Source organism: Dendropsophus ebraccatus, chromosome 1 (assembly GCF_027789765.1).
Source record: "Dendropsophus ebraccatus isolate aDenEbr1 chromosome 1, aDenEbr1.pat, whole genome shotgun sequence".
Lineage (NCBI taxonomy): Eukaryota > Metazoa > Chordata > Amphibia > Anura > Hylidae > Dendropsophus > Dendropsophus ebraccatus.
In genome coordinates, this window is record NC_091454.1 from 213367828 (window position 1) to 213390746 (window position 22919).

General features: G+C 40.4%; 1 protein-coding gene across 5 annotated transcripts in view; it reads left to right on the plus strand.

The window, feature by feature from the left end:
* Positions 1–19553, plus strand: part of NFIX (nuclear factor I X) — a 123946-nt gene extending 104393 nt beyond the window's left edge. For 3 of the 5 annotated variants that reach the window (XM_069947060.1, XM_069947053.1, XM_069947070.1), the window contains 3 exons: positions 2038–2194; positions 12085–12176; positions 18700–19553. In XM_069947060.1, the coding sequence (XP_069803161.1) occupies positions 2038–2194; positions 12085–12176; positions 18700–18714 (264 nt within the window). In that variant the 3' untranslated portion in view covers positions 18715–19553. The remainder of the gene's footprint in view (positions 1–2037; positions 2195–12084; positions 12177–18699) is intronic. The other 2 variants (XM_069947078.1, XM_069947085.1) reach the window with 2 other exon arrangements.
* The last annotated feature ends 3366 nt before the right edge of the window (positions 19554–22919 follow it).

Below are 22919 nucleotides of genomic sequence, written 5' to 3' on the forward strand. Positions count from 1 at the left end.
GTGTCATTTCCTCTGAATCTACATTCTAAAGCTATGTTCACACTACGTATATTTTCGCACATTGCTACAACGGACGTGATTATTACAAAAATATACATCTTTAGCACCGCATCAGAACTCTGTGGTGATAAAGATCATCTGCAGTACCGTCCGGGATGACCATTTCTGAGACCGCCCGTTCTGTGACCCAGACGGGTCACGGAAACGGACGGTCTCTTACATTGTATGAACATAGCCTTACAGTGGATTTTCATTCCGCTCTGAGAAAGTAGCCTTGTCCACTTAAGTGGGCATCCCGCTCAGCGCACTGATTGGCTGAGTGTGGCGCTAGGGAGCTGGGAGACTGACAATCGGGCAGGAGCGTGGACAGGTAATGTATTAGCCCAGCAGCGGTGGGTTAAGTGGGCAGGGGCTACATTGTCGCAGCGCAATGGAAATCCACTGTGAGGCTATGTTCACACTACGTAAGTTTCCGGCCGTAGCGCGCTCCGTGAATAAGCGGCCGGAGATTTACGTAGTTTGCGTACAATGGAAAGTATACGATCTACGGCTGCATAGTTTACACTACGTAAGAACTTACGCCCGGATCGTATGCGGCGCCGTAAAAAATGAACCAGACCATTGTTTCGGGACGTAAATGCTGTAACTTACGCCCGTAGCGTAACATGCGGTCCCGTACGTAGTGGTGATATCTTCATTTTGACACTTTGATTTGCCGATCCAAAAGGTTCTGTGGGGTGTCCGGGGCTAGCCGAAGATATCCAAGTAAAATACCGCTGTCAGATCACTACGTATGCCGCTCGGGAAGCGTACATAGCTTAAGGCTGCGTTCACACTACGTATATTTCAGTCAGTATATTTCAGTCAGTATTGCAACCAAAACAAGGAGTGGATTAAAAACACAGAAAGGATCTGTTCACACAATGGTGAAATTGAGTGGATGGCCGTCATATAACAGTAAATAATGGCCATTATTTCAATATAACAGCCGTTGTTCTAAAATAACAGCAAATATTTGCCATTAAATGGCGGCCATCCACTCAATTTCAACATTGTGTGAACAGAGCCTTTCTGTGTTTTTAATCCACTCCTGGTTTTGGTTGCAATATGAGGACCACAATACTGACTGAAATATACGTAGTGTGAACCCAGCTCCAGGGTGTAAGTTCGCGGACCGTACGTAGCCGGCTGCAACTTGCGTAAATCCCGGCCGGAGTTTTACACGTATATGTCCGGCCGCAAAAAATATGCGGCCGGACATATACGTAGTGTGAACATAGCCTAAGAATGTAGATTCAGAGGAAATTAAACTACAGAGTATGGCAGCAGACTTCGCGGTATGTGTGAAACAGGCCATAGGGTAAGAACTTACACAGAAGGATCTGTAAACACATCTAAAGCAAGGATACACACTTCTCAGTAAATTCATTGTTTATTAATCGTTCTCTATGCTTTTGGTGGTATAAATGACATATAGGAACTTTGTTATTTTGTGTTGTATACAGTTAATAGGGCTTGGGGTGCTGTGCTAGGCATTTACCTCTTACACATTTATGTATAAAATCTCTCCACATTATTAAAAAAAACATTGGACAAATTTAGATTGTCAGCTCTTCTGCGTGTACATTATCTATATATTAAAAAACAAACCTGTGGCGCTGTTTCTTCATAGTCTCATTTAATTTTTTACCACTTGCTTCATGTTGTCAACCATGTACTCTCCATTTATTTTTCTATATATGCATTTGTAAAGAATTTTCATTTCATCGATTTTCTAGTTTTGTTCACTGACATGCTAAATGGTTTGATACTATAGATGTGGTTTACATCTTGTTTATATAGTAGTTACGTGTAAATATTGCTAGATTACTTCTGCAGAAAAAGAGTTTCCAAATTTTTTTTTTTTATTTCACGTTTTTCATTTTTGTTCCCACGGCTTCCCGCAGTTTTTGGGCATAGGATGGATTAGGGACTGTGCGGGCGAGGGGCCACTATGAGCTCCGTTTACTCTCGTTTTGTTATTTATGTTGTCCGCAGCCCAGCAGCGGGGCCCAGGGGAAAATGTCGGGTTCCTTTTTGCTGCCACCCCCCGCACCTGTGGCCAGGCCTGTCCCCCTTTCCCTGCCAGACACAAAACCTGTCACCAGCAACAACATTGTCCCAGAAGGAGGACTGTCAGCACCAGCATCACCCTGTAAGTGAAATTAATCACCCCAAAATGCCCACATACAAAACAAATAACCCCTATCTCCAGCTGCTCCAATGCTTTTGATACTGGGAGGGAGATGAGGAATATGAATCCATTTTTAGTACAGTATATAGGTGAAAAGAACAAAAGCCTATTTGTAGAAGAGTGATTTGTTATATACCAAATTTAGCAAAAAACAAGATAAGGCAGGACTACTAGTGAGGTGATGGTATAGGTGGGGGAATAAAAGGAACCCAAAACCCTGAACTGCATAATATACCATAATAATAGAGGGTATTTACATAACTCTCTGAAAATAGAAAATGTGAAGGAACAGTAGGTAGAATCACATGGATCAGATATGCATCGGAGATTGTGTCTGTCTAGCACAGTGTAAATATATATTTAAAAAAAAAAAAAAAAAAAAGCTCTCACCAGTGCAAGACATAGAAACCAAGGGTCAATGGAGTGAGGCTTAAAGGGAATCTGTGAGCTAGAATAGACATCCCAACTGCTCACATAGCTATGTAAGCAGAGAGACTACCCATGCCTTTACTGTAGCTGTCTGAGGCTGCAATTACCGAAATAAATACTTGTTTCGCTGCTCTGAAGTGTCATAGAGGCGTGTCCAATGCCCATTGCATCCTGGCCATGCCTCTATGACACTTCAAATGATAATAAAAAGCATTATTTACAGTCATTGCTGCTACAGACAACTACAATAAAGATATCCATGTAGGTAATTTGGGACGTCTTTTTTGACAGTTTCCTTTTAAATCAGAGGCCACACCCAGAGAGGTTACAGTCCAACAGGAGAAAAGAAACCAATAACCTTTCATTGCTAAACTGTTAAACGTTACTGCAGAAATTGGTGTATTCTGTCCAGTCTGACACAGTGCTCTCTACTGCCACCGCTGTCCATGTCAGGAACTGTCCAGAGCAACAGCAAGTCCCCATAGAAAACCTCTCCTACTCTGGACAGTTCCTGACATGGACAGAGGTGGCAGCAGAGAGCACTGTGTCAGACTGGAAAGAATACAGCACTTCCTGGAGGGCATATAGCAGCTGATAAGTACTGGAAGACTTAAGATTTTTAAATAGAAGTAAATTACAAATCTATATAACTTTCTGACACCACTTGATTTAGAAAAATAAAAAAATCCGCCAGAGTACCCCTTTAAGATTAGCTTAGCTTTCTTAAAAAGTTAGAATTGCATGTCAATAATATAAAAACCTCCCTAAATACACAGTGACTTGCAAGCAGCTTCTGTTTTAATAGTGCAATGCTGTTTTACAAAATAGTAAAAAAATAGGAACATGTTTTCATAATATTAACCTGTAAAGGGTCAGATTTGCTCAAAGTGTCCCTATTGTTAAAACTTTCAAAATCTAAATCAACAGTAGAAGTGATAATAAAGCAACTTTACAATTTTGATTACTTTTTTGTATAATGCTGTAAAATAAAGCTATACTTACCAGAAATCCAGGTCTAGTCTCCTGAAGGCAGCTATATAACAGCTGTACTTACTGTATCCAGGTCCAGTCTCCTGAAGGCAGCTATATAACAGCTATACTTACTGTATCCAGGTCCAGCCTCCTGAAGGCAGCTATATTACAGCTATACTTACTGTATCCAGGTCCAGTCTCCTGAAGGCTGCTATATAACAGCTATACTTACTGTATCAAGGTCCAGCCTCCTGAAGGCAGCTATATTACAGCTATACTTACTGTATCCAGGTCCAGTCTCCCGAAGGCTGCTATATAACAGCTATACTTACTGTATCCAGGTCCAGCCTCCTGAAGGCAGCTATATTATAGCTATACTTACCAGTAATCTGGTCCAGTTTCCTGAAGCTTTTTAGTCTTGTGCTGGTTGGAAAAAAAAGAGACTAAACACATGAAGTCCGGGCCAGTACAGAGAGTCAAAGAAAGTACTGTGGTTTCCATGGTAACAACAACATAAAATAGATGTAAATTGCAAACTTGTTTTATATCACGTCTACTTTTGATTTAGATTTTGAAAGCTATAAAAACAGCGACACTTCAAACTAACACAGTATAAATGTTAATGGAGACCGACAAGAGAAATGTTATAAATCACCTTTTTATTCTCTAAAACTACCTCTATGCTGAGATAAGATCAACTGAACGTCCAGAAGCCTGAGGCTGCACAACTTATAAATTAGTTTGACATTTCCAGGTCTTGGTTTATGATCTACATGAATCTATATCGATCCACATTAATATAAGTAAACATTGATGTGGACAGTGATATAAACCCAACACTGAACAAACAGAAGTTGGAGAGTGACATGTCATGTGAATCCCTCGGGCTAAGTTTATAAGATGATTCTGATGAAAATGTGACACATTTAACAAGAAAAGTTCCAGATGTATACATCTAACATAACAGACTTTTATTAGCCTAACAAACACCATACAGGTGGGCCTTTGGCATACAATTTGCCACTATACCATTGCCTCAACTATATTGAAAAGCCCACTTGATTAAATTTTTATATAATTATATATAAAAAAAACAAAAAACAATAACAGTGAATTTTTTTTTATATTGAAACAATTTTTTTAACAGCACATTATTTCTGAGCATCGCTTTGAGACACTTTTCATTGAGATACATAGTAGGCAGTGAGTTTCAGTTTAACCAAATGTACTCGGTATAGAAAATAGTGAGATGCCTAATCACATGGTCATTCAGTCAGACTGCAGCGGCATATGCATGGGCAAATAGCGGGCGCTAAGTGGTGCAGCCTAAGGCATTGGTCATGTAACTTATCTATGTCTGCATAGAAGTTAATATGGCCCCTTGTACATATCCGTGATTACTATCCAAAATTGCAGAAAGTATGTAGGTCTATAGGCTTATGCATATGGCTATTCCACTCTATGGGCTTATGCACATGGCTATACTGGTCTATGGGCCTATGCACATGGCTAATCAAGTCTATGGGCCCATGCATGTGGTGATACAAGTGTATGGGCCTATGCACATGGCTAATCAAGTCTATAGGCCCATGCACATTTGGCCACGGATCCCACAGTCCATGTACCTGCCAGGAACCCCAGCTGCACAAAAGCTGAACATGCCAGCCTCCAAGACTTCAATTGCCCTTATGTCCATGACTGCAGACAGCCTATGGATGACTGCGATTCTGCAGTATGCAAATACACACACACATGTACACAAACATATATTAAAATTGTATAATGACATAAGAATTTATTTACAATGTGCGAGTTATTTAATTACTATTGTCAACTTGCAAGAATACTAAATCAAACTGATGATCTCATACTTTTTTTTTATATGTAGTATATATGTATGTAGTTTATATCATAGCTAGCTGAGGCAAACTAAAGATACCGCTCCCAATAATTACTGAGAGGAACAGTGGCATATAAACAAGCAAAACATAATATTTTTTGTGCTAAAAAAAAAATCAGTATTACACAATTTGCTGCCACTCTATGTTGAGCCTCATTTAGAGCTGTAAGTGGCTGAAAATAATGTTCAAAAATAGCCTAAAGGGAACATCCAGTTTATGTCAATAAGGTGTATTCATTTAATAATGCTAAGATAATGATGATTTTTATTATTTGGATTCAACTTCTCACTTCATTAGGATCTCTGCTTTCTGTCAGTGAATGGAAAACATTTGTATTTACAAGTCTAAACATGAAGTCACATAGGCTACAAAAAAATAAAATAACTATGGGGCATTCATATGTTCAATGCTACAGGATGGAATGTGGAACTCCCAGCATCATGAATCACTCTGATGCTGGGAGCTCCGAAATAGTGTGTCAGTACAGTAGCACAAAGATTTAAACTGTTTCGGAGCTCCAAGCATCATAATGATTCATGATGGCAGGTGTTCCACATTCAGTAGCACATGGATCGCAATCACGCTGTACACAGAGCAAACATCACCTGTACAGGTTGATACTGCCCTGTTAAGGCTTAAAAATAGTCACTCATGGACCATGACTATTTTTGTGGTCTTCCTAACACGATAGTTGAGCATTGTAATAAGCTCAGTCGATGTTTAAGATTAACTATTGTTTACAGATGTTTATAGTGTCAGGCTGTGCAATAGGACACTTAGGGTACCTTCACACGTACTGGATCGCAGCGGATTTCACACTCGAGTTCCGCAGCGAAATCCACAGGGATTCCCAATACTGTAATTTTCTATGGGTTTACATACTTGCAGCTGATTTATCATACTGCTGCGAACATTTAAAACTCATTCCCACTTAAACCGGAGCTGCTGGCTAAGACGTTACCTTGCTGCGCTCCTGCCTGCTTCTCAGTCTCCCGGCTCCCTGACATCCCTCTCAGCCAATAACTTCCTGCGGCAGGGCATCCCACTGATTGGCTGAGGGGGGATACCAGGGAGCCTGGGAATCAAGCAGGAGCGCAGCAAGGGAATATATTAGCCGGGCAGCTCTGGGTTAAAATACTCACAGCGGAATGATAAATCCCCTGCATGCATGTAAACCCATAGAAAATGACAGAACCGGGATTCGCAACAGATTTCATTGTGGAACTCGCAGGGTAAAATCCACTGCAATCCAGTACGTGTGAAGCTACCCTTAGCCCATGAATAAAATCTTTTTATATTTAACAAACCCCAATTGATCTAGGGCAACTAAATCACCATTTCATGCATCCTTCCTGACCCGTTCTCAGGCTTTAGATGCTTGAATCAACATTTTATATTATAAGTAGCCCTGTCTATTGTGTTTCCTAAATCTAATCACACTTCCAGCCATTACAAAATCCTTCAAGGAGACGACCAAGCTGATGAATAGTAGGATCGAATACAACAAGCAGTGCTTCCTTGGGGGGGGGGGGGGGGGGGAGTAAGCAATCTGGATTTCCTCCAGAAGAAAGAAAGCTGCCTCTCTACTGGTACCTTTTAGAGGTACTTTAAAGGCCTTTCAAACAGCTAACCAGCACCCTAATCTGTACTGACAAAGTCCCCCTAATCTGGCCATGTAAAATGGGTTCTCTTCCTTTCGGAGTACATTCTTGTCATTCCATTTGTATTTTGATGGGAATCTGTCATTGAGACACCGCTATCTAATCGATCACCATCATGTTATAGAGCAGGAAGAACTGAGCAGATTGATATATATCTTTGCGGAAAAAGATATAAAGTATCTTATATACATGTAACACGTGTAAAGTATCTTATATAACGTGTAACATGTTGATTGAAATCCCTGATCATTCTGTCTTAAGGAGTCCAGTGGGCGGAGTCACTCAATGGACTGGACTCTTTAGCATGGAAAAATCTGAGATTTCAAACAATAATTTAAAAGTTATAATGATCTATTCACAAATATATATATATATATATATATATATATATATATCTACTCAGCTCCTTTTGCTTTATATCATGATGCCAACAGCTTAGGTAGTATTTTCATGGTGACGGGTTCCCTTAAAGACTCTTGTAAGGATCCCACAGCGACTTATAGGATAGCTACCTTCAATGAGTGGCTGTAGAGGGCTAGCTTTCTTCCTTCTGGGGATGACCTAGTTTGCATACTTAAAGGAGAAGTCTGGCGAAATTTTTTATTGAAGTATTGTATTGCCCCCCAAAAGTTATACAAATCACCAATATACACTTATTACAGGAAATGCTTATAAAGTGCTTTTTTTCCCCTGAACTACTGCATCAAGGTTTCACTTCCTAGATAACATGGTGATGTCATTTCCTGGATAACATGGTGATGTCACTTCCTGGATAACATGGTGATGTCACTTCCTGGATAACATGGTGATGTCACTTCCTGGATAACATGGTGATGTCACGACTCGACTCCCAGAGCTGTGCAGGCTGTGGCTGCTGGAGAGGATAATGGCAGGGGGATGCTCAGTGTCCCTCCAGTGCCCTATGTCCCTCAGTGTCCCCCTGCCATCATCCTCTCCAGCAGCCACAGCCCACACAGCTCTGGGAGTCGGGTCGTGACATCACATTGTTATCCAGGAAGTGACATCACCATGATATCCAGGAAGTGACATCACCATGTTATCCAGGAAGTGAAGCCTTGATGCAGTAGTAAGTGCAGGGGAAAAAACTATGTGCATTTCCCGTAATAAGTGTATATTGGTGATTTGTAAAACTTTTGGGGGGCAATACCATACTTTAATGAAAATGTTTGCCGGACTTCTCATTTAATCTGGTGGTTGTTTTTCATAGAGACCAATTACATACTTATAGAGGACTTATAACAATATAAGACATGCTTATCATGATCAAGACAAGACAGTCAGCCTCGATGTAAGCAATCATTTTTCCCTTCACTGACTGCAGAGATCTTGAAGTTTGGGCAGGACATAGTCAAAAGTATAATAGTAAGTTGTTAAGTAAAACTATTTCAATTACATTTAAGAAACCCTTATGTTTTACTTAAATTTCAGTATCGTTTAGAGTCCTGCAACTACTTGAGGGTCCCCATACACCGTAGCCGTACCCTCTGATCTCCTGAACCACCACGGACAGATGTTGACGACTGTGATAGGGTTGGGGTGTGATGGAAAATCACGGACCCTTTTGCTCAGGAAAAGATAAGTCACAGTGAGAACTCTCTTGCTGTGATTTACCGATAGGCCGGGCCAAATGTTCCTGTGTATTGGAAGGACAGGTGGTCGGCCAGAGAGAAAACCGATGGCCATCAGTTATTGAAGGTGTAAGTCCATTCACGAAAAGCAGGACTAGTCATGTCACCACCCACAGCTGCTGTAACCTCCTACAGATTCCACTTCCCATGTAACAATTGTCATGGGCTGTCATGTGCAAAGATGCTTCAAAATATTAAACATGGTGGGGAACAGAAAAATATGTCATCAGTTTCATGCTCCACAAACCAAGAGACAGGGAAGTAATAGTTTTAGGCAACCAGAAATGGGGCTTCACCACACTGGGGCAGTCCTAAGTGGCCTCCCCTGCTTACTTGGCTTGATTGATAGATCTCTCTCTACACACAAATAAAGGGATACTAATTTCAGCACGACCCTCAGGTGGCAGAATGTAACCCTTGGCTTTTAGTGAATAATAAAAATAAAAATAGATCATTTAGTGTAAGAAAGTTATACAGCTTTATAAATTATTTCTGTTTAAAAATCTCAAGTCTTCCAGCTGCTATATGTCCTGCAGGAAGTGGTGTATTGTCTCCAGCCTGACACTGTGCTCTCTGCTGCCACCTCTGTCCATGTCAGGAACTATGCAGAGCAGGAGAGGTTTTCTATGGGGATTTGCTACTGATCTGGACAGTTCCTGACATGGACAGAGGTGGCAGCAGAGAGCACTGTGTCACACTGGAAAAAATACACCACTTCCTGCAGGACATACAGCAGCTGATAAATAAAAGTAAGTTACAAGTCTGTATAACTTATAACTGATACTCGTAGATTTAAAAAATAAATAAATGTCTGGAGTACCCCTTTAAACTTCTTGCCCTATGGTCCTGTAAAGCTAATATTTTATAGGAATAGATGAATCTTTTACTGATTGTGGAAAAAATATTAACTAAATCATTACACATAACATAACAATACATTAGAAAAAATAAGACTAAGGTTACTAAAATAATGAACAATTTGTTGTCATCCCAGAAGAGCTGACAATCTATGCCCAAGAAAACAGTATTGTTTTCTTTCTTATCATGAATGGCCATATTCTGTTTTATGGAAATAAAAAATAAGACTACAGTGATGTAAATAACATTCATGCCAGTCTTTCTAGACCAAACTTTATCACAGTGATTAGAGATGGCTGTACCCAGGCTGCATTCACCTTCTCCAGGCAGCAGGATCTGCTGCGGATCCCGTACATGTGAAGCTACCCTTAGGCACAATTTTAGTTACCCGTATTTTCCAGTGTTTAAGACGACTGGGCGTATAACACGACCCCCAACTTTTCCAGTTAAACTATAGAGTCTGGGATATACCCCCTTGTATAAGACTATCCCTCTTCCAATGTACACCAAATAAACATTAATAAAAAAAACATCAGACAGCAGCAAGATCTGAGAGGCAAAGAAGGAGGTACAGTAATACCGGTAGGATACAAGGGCGGCCAGATGGGTGATAGTGGTTGGTTTTTCTGGGCACAGCGCCACTCTACCATATCTTTTTTCCATACCCTGGACGCCTGCAGCTTGCTCTGCCCTTAATACAGTGGCCCCATACGGCGTGGATGTGGCCGTTTTTGAGCTCTCCCCACTGTATGCAGTCACCCCAGATTCCCCAGTCCAGTTCCAAAGTTTTTCAGCACCCGCCCCATAAGACGACATCCAATGTATAAGATGACCCCTGACTTTTGAGAAGATTTTCCTGGGTTAAAAAGTAGTCTTATATGCAGGAAAATACAGTACATACAGATATAATCTAAATAAGAACTTTAGTAAATACATTCCATTATTTAGGCTGCACTTATCCTTATATACAGTGACTTCCCCAGCAGAATAGTGACTGCAGCTCTAGAGTATAACACAGGATGTAACTCAGGATCAGTAATGTATGTACACAGTGACCCCACCAGCAGAATAGTGACTGCAGCTCTAGAGTATAATACAGGATGTAACTCAGGATCAGTACAGGATAAGTAATGTAATGTATGTACACAGTGACCCCACCAGCAGAATAGTGACTGCAGCTCTAGAGTATTCAAGAGGATGAAACTAGAATAAAGAATTTATAAATTTACCCTCCAAAACACTTCAAACCAAGGGAATCCATGTATAATAACTGTAGACTGACAATGGTAACAGGAAGAGAAGCTACGGCTTCCATGTTACAATCTGCCAGACATTAGTACTGTGTGTTGTCTGGTTTTATGACATGTTTCATTCACTATTGGGGATCCTGGCCACAAAGTGACTGTCCAGAATTTTGTTGCTGGTATAGGTGTTTCTATACATATAGCTATCAATTTATCCTCCATTATTAGTTCTCCAAGCCTTGTAAAAAGTTAACTCCTAAGGTGGCTGTCAATGGGTGGGCCTCACGCTTTATAGGACACTAGACATTTTTGTGTCTTCCAGCTTAAGAGATCCACAGGTTGTTGGAGATAATAGATTTGTCAATGATGGTAAAGGGGATGATATCAACTAAACAGGACAAGAATGCTCTAAATTAGGCTATAAAGACAACTGAGAAATCGGAGAGGATTTGCTTCCAACCATCATGTAGTACAGTGGAAGATAATGTGTATTCCAGCATAGTAAACTAGTCTGGTTGGCCCTGATTTACTAAACTGCACTTGGAAAAGTTGGGTTCTGAATGGTGGCAGCAGTCCACCATGTTAGGATTAGGAATGGCTATGGGGCATCCTACTAATGTATAGTAGGCGTAAGACAATAAGATAGAAGTTAGATGATGCTTATGTTGTAGCAGAGCTGTCCTAGGTTAGGCTGTGATTCATTGTAAAATGCCTTAAGGATACAATTTCTGTATCCCACCTAGAGGAACACACACCAGCAGCGCACTAGTAATTGTATACACGCGTGTTAGGTGTGCATTTAGATCTGTGTGTGTTTGTGTAGGGGGAGTTGTGATGTATTAGTTTTGTGTCTGATTGCTTATCTCTTTCTCTCTCTCTTTTTCCCCATGTGTTCTGACTGTGTGCGCATGTGTAACAATGTATCCGTCACTATGTGTTACATCGCGTGTAATGTTTTACCGCATTACCATCCGTCTCCACACATTGTTTTGTGGCTGTATTGCGTTATTGCATTGCATGATTTTTTTGTTGTTGTTGCTACTGTCTGGCTTATTGTTGTATTGTGCCGCTCCATTGTTTTGTATCATTTCATTGTGTCGCTGTGTCACTGTGTTGCTGTATTGTGTTGTTGTGTAGCATTCTCAGCGCCTTCCCCCGCCGGGTCCAACAGGTTTGTCACAATTGGATCACGAGACAGCAACTTTCTGAACCTCCCCCAGCAGTCTCAAGTAAGTCAGAGATATTCCCTAATATGTAATTCACCATTTACTAAACATATCTCTCCCTGATGTTTAATACACATTCCCCTAACCTGTAATAAGACCATTTACTAATCACAGCGTCCCTCACTGTGGAATGCATAAGCCCCTGATCTGTAATACACACTAATCACCCCTAATCTGTTATACACTGAGGAATAATCCCAAATCTAAACCACATGGATGACTAATCTCTCTATACTATAATGTACCACCCTCAATCCATTGCCTGCTACCCAATAATTTGTAATAATAACTAATTACAGCTTGCACTTTATAATACATGATAACTAATCCCAGCTATCCTTAGTCTATAATACATTTCATGTAAAATATATTTATATGGCCCCAATGCGACCAGCATGTGAAACTCTGTGACCAGCATGTGAAACTCATTCCCAATGTACCAAATATTGTTCATGCACAGTGCTGCACGTGTATATTCTTGTCTAAGAGCTGATTGATGCTTTTATTGTAACTTTTACCGGAAACAACAAATTTTGCTTTCAAATCTTGTTTGTTTGTTTTTTTGAGTGATTAAAAAACAAAAATGACAATTATTATTATGGCTTACTGATTGTCTTTACCACTATGGCTGTCATTATTCAATAGTAACTACGCACTGCACCCCATGACCTATAATAGACAAAACTTAAATGATGAATTTAAAAAAAAAAATTACTGTTTGATATGTTACAGTAAATATAATGTTTACAATTATTAACTTAATTACAACTATTCTCTTATTTCGGGTTGGAGCTCAGCTTTTCTAATATTGAGCACCAAATCTATTGCTTCCCCACACAAAGCATTAGAGATTTAAAGTGTAACTGTCATGTTTTTTTTTCATTGCAGAAATTAATAGTACAAGCAGTTTTAAGAACCTTTGTAATAAGTTTTAATAGGCAAAAAAGCCTCTTTCTGTGCTTAAAATGCTTTTTCTCCCCCTCACTTCTTATGTGTTCATTATCAGACAAATCCGACTTCAGAGTGAAGATGGATTCTGCCGTGTCCATTATAACCTATGGAGGGGGGAGGGGTCAAGGCAGAGGAGTAAGCAGGAAGAGGAGACACATACTTGCTGTTTACTCACTGTCTGGGCATATAAAACACTGGATTCACAGGTCAGAAAGGTCAGTGCTTATCTAGCAGCTTGGGGAGATAAAATTGCAGAATGTAAACTGTGTTTTCAGTCCTCTGTGTGCAACTCCCTCCTCTCGACCCTCCCCTCTCCATAGGATAGAATGGACAGAGAAATCCTGCTTCATCTGGCTCTGTTCAGACCATCCATTACAACTAAAGCCATGTTGGCAGTGCTAACAGACACTAACTTTACCCAATGGGGCCCACAGTATAATAGGATCCACCAAGTTGTGAAATAGTGTCTGCTGTTTTGATGGGAAGAATAGTAGAGCATGGGGCACTTGTTCTTTTAATCAAATGAAACAGAACTACCGATACAGCCTCCGGCGATAGTGTGGACACTATATAACAGTCACAAAGGTTGCAGACATGTAAAAATGTCTTGTTCCTTGTGTGATATAATGGTTCTATTAGCCAGAAGTGCTTGCTATCTACTCCACACACTGATCCTCTGGTTAGTTTGCCACCATAATAACTAACATCCAACATGTCACTTCACTATGAACATCACCTTCTGCTGAACATAGCTTTCAACAGTTCTCAAAACATTCAGTCTTCTTCATGTACATGACATTAACCTATTAAAAGCATTCAAATTCCATTCCAAAGATCTTACTTCTTCTGAATGTTATGCTTAGCAACAAATCTTCATAACTTGTCTGAACTTCTGCATATACGGTTTTCAATTTCACACCTATTATTTAAAGTGTATTTAAAGTACCTAAGGTCCCATCCTCCTTTGCTGCCTTAGTAGGCGTAGCTGGATCTTGACTGTGGCCTCAAGCCAAACCCTGAGTAATGTCAACATCTGTGACCAGCCCTTCTTGGCTTCGTGATGTCATATACCTATATATCTCTTTATTGGGACATTTCAGGGAATAATACAGTAGTTTGCGGCATGCTGCCTTGTGCATAACAATGTCATGAGCAGAGCTGTAGACAGGAGATATGGCAGCTTTTGCAGACTTGCTGTGAGGAGAGTTGGTCTGCCGTGCAAGTGTGCTGGGGGAGGGGAGTAGGCAGGGTGGAAGGACTGTGATCAGAACTGATGGATAAAGCAATGCATTTTGGGATCTGTAGTACTGAGCGACTGCTCAACCAGGAAGCACAGTGATTATATGACAGAAAAGAAAAGACCCACAAACCCACACAGAATTTTTTTTTTCCTGTGGTTTCAGAACTGGGGCAGACAGGTAAGCAATGCCATGTGCTTCTGCAGTACCCCTTTTAACCACACTTTTCTTATCTTCTTGCCAGACAGGATAAAAATTATAATCATTGCTATTTATTTCATGTCCATTAGATCAGGCATGCTTATTATGGAAAGGATATGGGAAAATTCCTATACATGTTAAAATGTTTACTTTATCATTTTCTGTTATATATACCGTCACGGCGCCTTCATTTCACTTTCTCCCTAGAACAGATCTAGTGATTCCATTTTACATATTTTTGATGTGTGTAAAAGAATCACAGATAGCACTACTAAATCAATATTTTAACTTACCTCTTACCTGATCACTTAACTTACCTGATCACGGTTGTTATACACAATAAATGTTCAATCATATGCTTTTTCACAGCGTGCCAGTACAGTAGCCCAAACATTTCAACAGTTTTTTGAGCTGTTGGCATCATAATGAATGATGGTGGGAGCTCCGAACTCCGTTCTGTAACACGTTGTCTGTATTTATGGACCATGAAGGGAACGTGTGAATGCCCCCCTATTCGCCAGTCCAAACAGAGCACAGTATAGTACAGGCTCCACTCTGCTAAGCCATGATATAGTGCTAATGAAAATGCAGTGAACGGGCTGGCAATGTGCTGGGGGATGATTTACACAGTACAGTATTGGGATGGAATGTGGAGGGAGAAGGGGTTACTGATACACTGTGTGATATCTCGTAAAAGTGAGGGGAAAGCAGACCTGAAAAGTCTTCTTAAGAGATGGCTTTGTCCGGGCATACAAAAATAATAGTTGTTTCCAAATCATGTAAAATTAGGTTTGCTTTCACTTACACTACTCACAGTATGGATATTTGGCTTGCAGCTGAAATTTATGGAGAATGTAAAAAGTTCCTGCTCCAGTGATATTTTATCATGAGACGTTTCAGTAGACTTATATAATGGTGATTTCCTCATCTCACATAATTTACTGAAACAAAAGCCGACACCAGTGGTGGGTATACCCCAACAGCATGTCACTGTCTCAGTAACTTGTCATTATCATTAATATTTATCTTTAAGGGTACGTTCACACTTACCGGATCCGCAGCGTATTTTCTGCTGCGGTTCCGCAACGGATCCGCAGCAGATTTCATTTACATAACTGAACACAGCATCAAATCTGCACCATCAAATCTGCTGCGGATCCTGTAGGTGTGAACGCACCCTCAGGGTGCGTTCACACGTACAGGATCTGCAGCAGATTTGATGGCCCAGAATTGATTTGCTTTGAATCTGCAGCTTCAAATCTGCGCCATCAAATCTGCTGCAGATCCTGTACGTGTGAACGCACCCTTAAGCATCATTGATTCCAGAGCACTATACAAGCAATAAGAGTTAACAAAAAGGAACATTACAAAAACATGTTACATGAATAAGTTAATGGTAGACTGGTACATAGGAATAGAGGATGCAGCCAGCGAGGCCTTATAATCTACAAATCTGCCCTTGAGCATCAATTACATCTTGATAACATGCTGTTCACAAGTCTACTTATTGTCTGCTGAGGTATGGCGTCCCACTGTTCTTGAAGAACAGTTCTCAGATCATTGAGGTTCTGGAGTAAAGAGTTACAAGCCCCTACACGGCCACTTAGCTGATCTCGTAGGTTTTCTAGAGGATTCATTTCTGGAGAAAGTGCAGCCACTCCATGTGAGGTCCCCCCAGTCTCCAGCAGCCATTCCCTAGTGATGTAACCTCGATAAGCTAGAGCATTGTCCTCTATGATCACGATATTAGGCCTGTGTTGTTCATGCAGAGGCACAACGACTTGATTAATGATGTTATTCAAGTAGTATAGGCTTGTCACTGTACCACTCACAGAGAGTAGGGCAGTTCTGACTGGACACACCTGCACACACTGTAACACCACCACCACTGGACACACCTGCACACACTGTAACACCACCACCACTGGACACACCTGCCCACACTGTAACACCACCACCGCTGGACACTCCTGCCCTGTACACTGTAACACCACCACCACTGGACACACCTGCCCACATTGTAACACCACCACCACTGGACACACCTGCCCTGTACACTGTAACACCACCACCACTGGACACTCCTGCCCTGTACACTGTAACACCACCACCACTGGACACAACTGCCCTGTACACTGTAACACCACCACCACTGGACACAACTGCCCTGTACACTGTAACACCACCACCACTGGACACTCCTGCCCTGTACACTGTAACACCACCACCACTGGACACAACTGCCCTGTACACTGTAACACCACCACCACTGGACACACCTGCCCACACTGTAACACCACCACCACTGGACACTCCTGCCCTGTACACTGTAACACCACCACCACTGGACACACCTGCCCTGTACACTGTAACACCACCACCACTGGACACACCTGCCCACACTGTAACACCACCACCACTGGACACTCCTGCCCTGTACACTGTAACACCACCACCACTGGACACACCTGCCCTGTACACTGTAACACCACCACCACTGGACACACCTGCCCACACTGTAACACCACCACCACTGGACACAACTGCCCTGTACACTGTAACACCACCACCACTGGACACACCTGCCCACACTGTAACACCACCACCACTGGACACTCCTGCCCTGTACACTGTAACACCACCACCACTGGACACACCTGCCCTGTACACTGTAACACCACCACCATTGGACACTCCTGCCTTGTACACTGTAACACCACCACCACTGGACACAACTGCCCTGTACACTGTAACACCACCACCACTGGACACACCCGCCCACACTGTAACACCACCACTGGACACACCTGCCCACATTGTAACACCACCACCACTGGACACACCCGCCCACACTGTAACACCACCACCACTGGACACACCTGCCCACACTGTAACACCACCACCACTGGACACACCTGCCCACACTGTAACACCACCACCACTGGACACACCTGCCCACACTGTAACACCACCACTGGACACACCTGCCCACACTGTAACACCACCACCAAGCACTATCTGACATGCTTCTTGTTAGAGAGCAGCAAGCTGTGCATAAAATACCGAAACATTAAACAGTTGGACATTTGCATTTAAAAGTTTACAGAAAGTCACATCACATTCACCTGTAAAGGTTAAAGACATTTTATGTTTATCCTGAAATTTCACCCTGTAGCCAAATATCCCTAACTTTTTGTTTGTAGTCTATGTATGCCTAATTGTGTAATTAAGGAAACCACCAAGCAGCTGAAAATGAAAAGTGGTGCACGGCACATAAATGCAGGTGTGCCAACATTTCTATGTGTGTACTGAAATTTCACCACTTTAGGTGCAATGTGCGCCAAAAAAAACTGAACTGCTAGTGCGAGTGGATAAAATTTTCATACATAAAGCCATGCCCCTTTGCACATGTCGGGTTTATCAGTAAAATTATATTGTACATGTGGAAAACTGTTCACTTATAAGCGAGAAATGAAACGGTTTTCACGAGTGAAAACTTTTTATTTATTCCCCTGGTATTTGTGTCTCTCCCCCTCGCCAGCATAGAGCACATACTGTTTTGTCTTTCTGTCTCTGTTACTCGAGACAGGATTTACTTAACAATAGGCAGTGAACAGTAGATGTGAGGCACTAGTGAGCAAGACTTTAGAGCTGTTTTTATCTTGGGTAAGGAGTCATTAACCTTCGTGGTTTGTCATGTCAAAGTTAAGAGCAAAAATTACAACACAAGACTTCCTCTACTAACATGTTTCACCTGTAAAACAAACAAAAAAAAAAGGAACTTATACCTGCTCTGTTATACAACTACTGCTATGTTTCTGCATTAGCTATGAGGGTTATATACAGTCCCGTAAACCCAATGCAACCAATGTTTTTAGTTGCCCTAGCAATTAATGGAGGGACTTGTAGACCCACTGAAGTCAACGAGTGGCAAACCTGCACATACTACATTAGGTGTAAAATCTGTTGCTGACTTATAAATATAACCTTATGCAGGTTAGAAGCTTGTTGTTTGCTGGAATGACTTTTATAACAAAAGTCTTTGCAAATTCATATACATAAATATGCATGAAAAATCTTGGCATAAAACTGTTCAAAGTATCCATTTTTAACCCATTTTCTCAATTTTATTCCAGTCGTGGTTCCTGTAATATTACCGCTAAGCTGCAAATCTACGAGCGGATGGAACAAAGATTTGTGACATGGGCCCCTACCCTCTATATACACTTGACTACAGGAGGTCTTCCCTAGAGCAAGCACGGAACACTAGGACCTTCTTCACAATGCGTACGACAGAAAACCTTTAAAAAAAATGTAAAAAAAATTACACAAAAAATTTTACAAAAATAAAGCTTTTTTTTTTTTTGGAAGGGGGGCAGAACTTTTTAATGTCTGCGCTGCTTAACACCCTCTGGTAGTGAAGGGAAAATGCCACTCCCTTATCACCCCTTTTTCTCATCCTTGCTAATTTTGTCTTGTCAGTGCTTTCCCACTTGTCATACCCTATTCTCACCTCTTCAGGTGTCTGGGTGTCCATACCTCCTTAGTGGGTAAAATATTCAGGAGGGGTTTAGGACCTCACGTCTCTTCCTTCAGTGGCATGCTATATTTGTACATATGGAAGAGACTTTTTATCCATGGAGTCTGTGCCTCATTACATTGGGTGTCCACGTGACCATTAAGAGGTATTTCATATCACTGATTTGTCACCCTTGTGTCCTGATCAATCGAGTGGGGATAATAATGGTTTCATAACGCAGAAAAAAAAATCCAATACATCTCTACAGTTCTTATTTTTAATTGATTTTATTTCATGCAAAAAAATAATAAATAATAAATTCTAAAGTTTTTAGTAGCATCTGTGTTCTAAAAAGAGGTTAAGAGCACAAATGAGCATCTTGGGCATAATGGCAAGGGACAGTGACACAACTTCAAACACAAGTGCAATGATTTAAAATTAGCTTTTAGTAGTTTTTTTTTTTTTTTTTTTTTAAAAAGGTTACTATTTAATAGCACGAATACATTTCTTTTTTTTAAGATTTTTTTTTTCTTTGTCTTTTGTTTATTCAGAAAGTCCCTTATTTTCCCGGCGGACTCTAAAAAAAAAAAATTGGGGGAAACCTGTCTGTCTTCAGACATTAACATTTTTTGGAATTTTTTTCTTGCACTAAATAGGATGAAATCTTGTTACTATCGTTTCTGTGTTTGCATCTGTTTGACCCGTTGCACTATTTTTTACAAGTTCTTTGTAAAAAAAAAAAAGAATTTTAAAAAAGTCAAAACGTGAAATGTTTAAATAAGAGAAAAAGTAAATGCAGCAGAGTATTGATTATATCAAAACTGTTCTTATGTAATATCTTTTTTTGATGGAAATATCCGATATATTGTTTCAATGAAATCTGTGGAATCAAATTTATAGCATTCTGATAAATTGTAACTAGAGATGAGAGAACCTGGAGCATGCTCGAGTCGATCCGAACCCGAGTGTTGGGCATTTGATTAGCGGTGGCTGCTGAAGTTGGATAAAGCCCTAAGGCTATGTGGAAATCATGGATATAGTCATTGGCTGTATCCAAGTTTTCCAGACAACCTTAGAGCTTTATCCAACTTCAGCAGCCCCAGCTAATCAAATGCCGATCGCTCGGGTTCAGATGAACTCGAGCATGCTCCAGGTTCGCGCATCTCTAATTGTAACTATGAAAGTAAAAATTTGGCATTTCAACAATACAAATTTACTCTTAAAATTTGAAGAAAAAAAATTTGAAAAAACTTTATGAACAGATAAACTAAAATAAATCTTGATAATTATTTAATATAATTTTAACGCCAGTTAGTGATAATTATTAGAAGATTTTGACAACCCCAGTAATATTTCAGAGTGTTTGCCAAATTTTAACTTCTCATAGATGAGGTGATATTTTTGGTAATAATCCTTTTACGTGACTTATTTTGAGAACTGCTGGACAAATACCATTTTTTTCTGCTGCTGGTTAACAACTATATTTAATGAGTGGATGTAAGATTTTGGAATTTTTTTAACCCCTTAGGTGCTTTGCTTTTATTTAAAAAGAAACACATCTGAAAACCAACATTGAAGCATGATGCACTTTTTTTTTTCATTCTAGTGTTCCCACTTTTTATAGGAATTGTTTTTAGGGTGTGATTGTAAGGGTGGGGTGTTAAGAGATGTAGAAAGCTGTTCAATGGCTATTTGTAGAAAATGTGACCATTTTACTCTGCTTCTGTATGCTTTTCTATGAATTGGGAATTCGAGCAGGATTTAGTGTACAGTAGGGAGTGCCTTAAATGTTTAATTTGCTTCAAACTGGACACAATAAAAGGGATTCATCCTAACTGGAAATTGTCCCTAAAATCTCCCAGCAAGAGGGTATAATGATTGACTAATACCAGCCTGCATAGTGCCTTTCTATATTTCTGTAGTGGTAAAGTTAAGAGCAGCTGGGATTTTGACAAAGGAATTCACATAAGGGTGTTGCCCCCCTCCCCCCTAAAAAGACAAAAAAAAGTTCATGAAGAAAAATGCTGTTTTTCTTTACGTAAACCAATTAATAATACACAGATGAAATGACTATGGACTACAATCCCTTATTCAGTATTACAGGAATTAAATCCCTTTTATGATCCTGATGACTTAACATGCACTTGTCCTACACTAAGGAGATTTCTTATGAGCGACGAGCAATCATTACTCAATGATTTGTATGCCTATACATCTCAGTTTCATGCATAATTGGACAATAAAAATAGCTAGTAGAGAAAGAAATCGGGTTTTCAACCCAAGTAAACATTCTATGTGCACACTTAGAGTAGACAGTAGTGTTAAGCTCCTGGCCACTGCGGCAAGTGTCCAGGGGGCGGGTTCTGGTTGTCAGGTGTCTGGAATGCTCTGTATTAACAACATTCCAGGCCCCTCTTCTCAGCTAAGACTCATAGTTGTGGAATGAAATCAGGAGACTTATATAAGTCATAGCTGAGATGAGGGGCCAGGAATCCTATCAATACTGTGGGCACCTAACAAATAGTTCCCGCCTCCAGGACCTCTGTATAGGGCTGTTTTAATAATAAAAAAAATGCTGATAGGAACACTTTAAGGCCAGTTACATATTTTACTGGCTATTAGCATCTATATTATAACCTGAACCCTCTGTAGTTCTACTCAACCAAACTAAGATCACCATAGATGTTTCTAAGATTGGTTAATTAGAACTTGGAGAACTGTTCTATGATCTGGCCATACTACCGCTCATATAATAGAACACATAGGTAGACTTTGTCCCTCTTTTAGACACAGGATGTAATCTTTATGGCTGGACCAGATTACAGATGCCAGCAGTTTACATGGATAGCACCAAAGTATCCACATATTAATACCTGGCAAGTGCATGTTGAGTTGAACATTGAAAACACCTTTAATTTCTTACTAACTTTTAAAACAGGGACTTAATATAAAAAAACATATAGAGGTTAAAGTAACTAATTAAAAATTACTGTGCAGAAAGGCAGAGGTATTATCGCTGAATTTACTTATTTGGGGGGAAAAATGTACATTTCCTGCAAAAGGGCCATTAATAGCTCTCTGCTCTAGTCAGAAGGTATAAGGTTCTTGTAGCTCTTGAGAAAGGCAGCATATCTATATATGTGTACATATATATAGATTGATATATCATTACATTGCATATCCAGAATGAACATCCCTCCTCTCTTCCTCATTTGGTATTTGACCCACTTTTAACCGTTCTCCCTTTCTCTTATTATTCCCTTTATTCTAAACATATTACCACTGTGTATGCTCCACTGCTCTCTACAGAATGTGTAAATGGAATGCTTCTTGTCAGTATAGCGCCCCTTCTGTAAATTTTCCCTACTACAGTACCTTTTTCTTCACTCTCATCTACTTTTTCAACCAGTGCTCTACTGATGGACTCATCCAGTAGCCCATTACAAGTTTCCTATTATGTCTTTTCTAAAACTAAATGTCATCTCCACTTTCATCCCTCTGAATTTTCTAACTTTACCTTTATCCTCCTCTCAGCACTTACTATCCAAACCCCACCCCTAATTATCTAAGCCCCACCCCTTCCTTTACTATTCACTCATTTCAGCTACCCTGGTACCCCCCCCCTTTTAACGGCTTTTTATTCACCGAATCTCTTGTCTCCCTACTCAATGTGTATTTTATCCCTGCTTGAAATATTATCAGTTTTATTTTTTTTATACGTTTTTTAATCCCCTCGTACCCAAATCGCGTCAGCCCTGCCCAGTATCCAACCCTACCCCTGTGCTTCCCCCATTGGATGGCTATTATTATGTGTATGTGAAATAAAATCATTTCCTG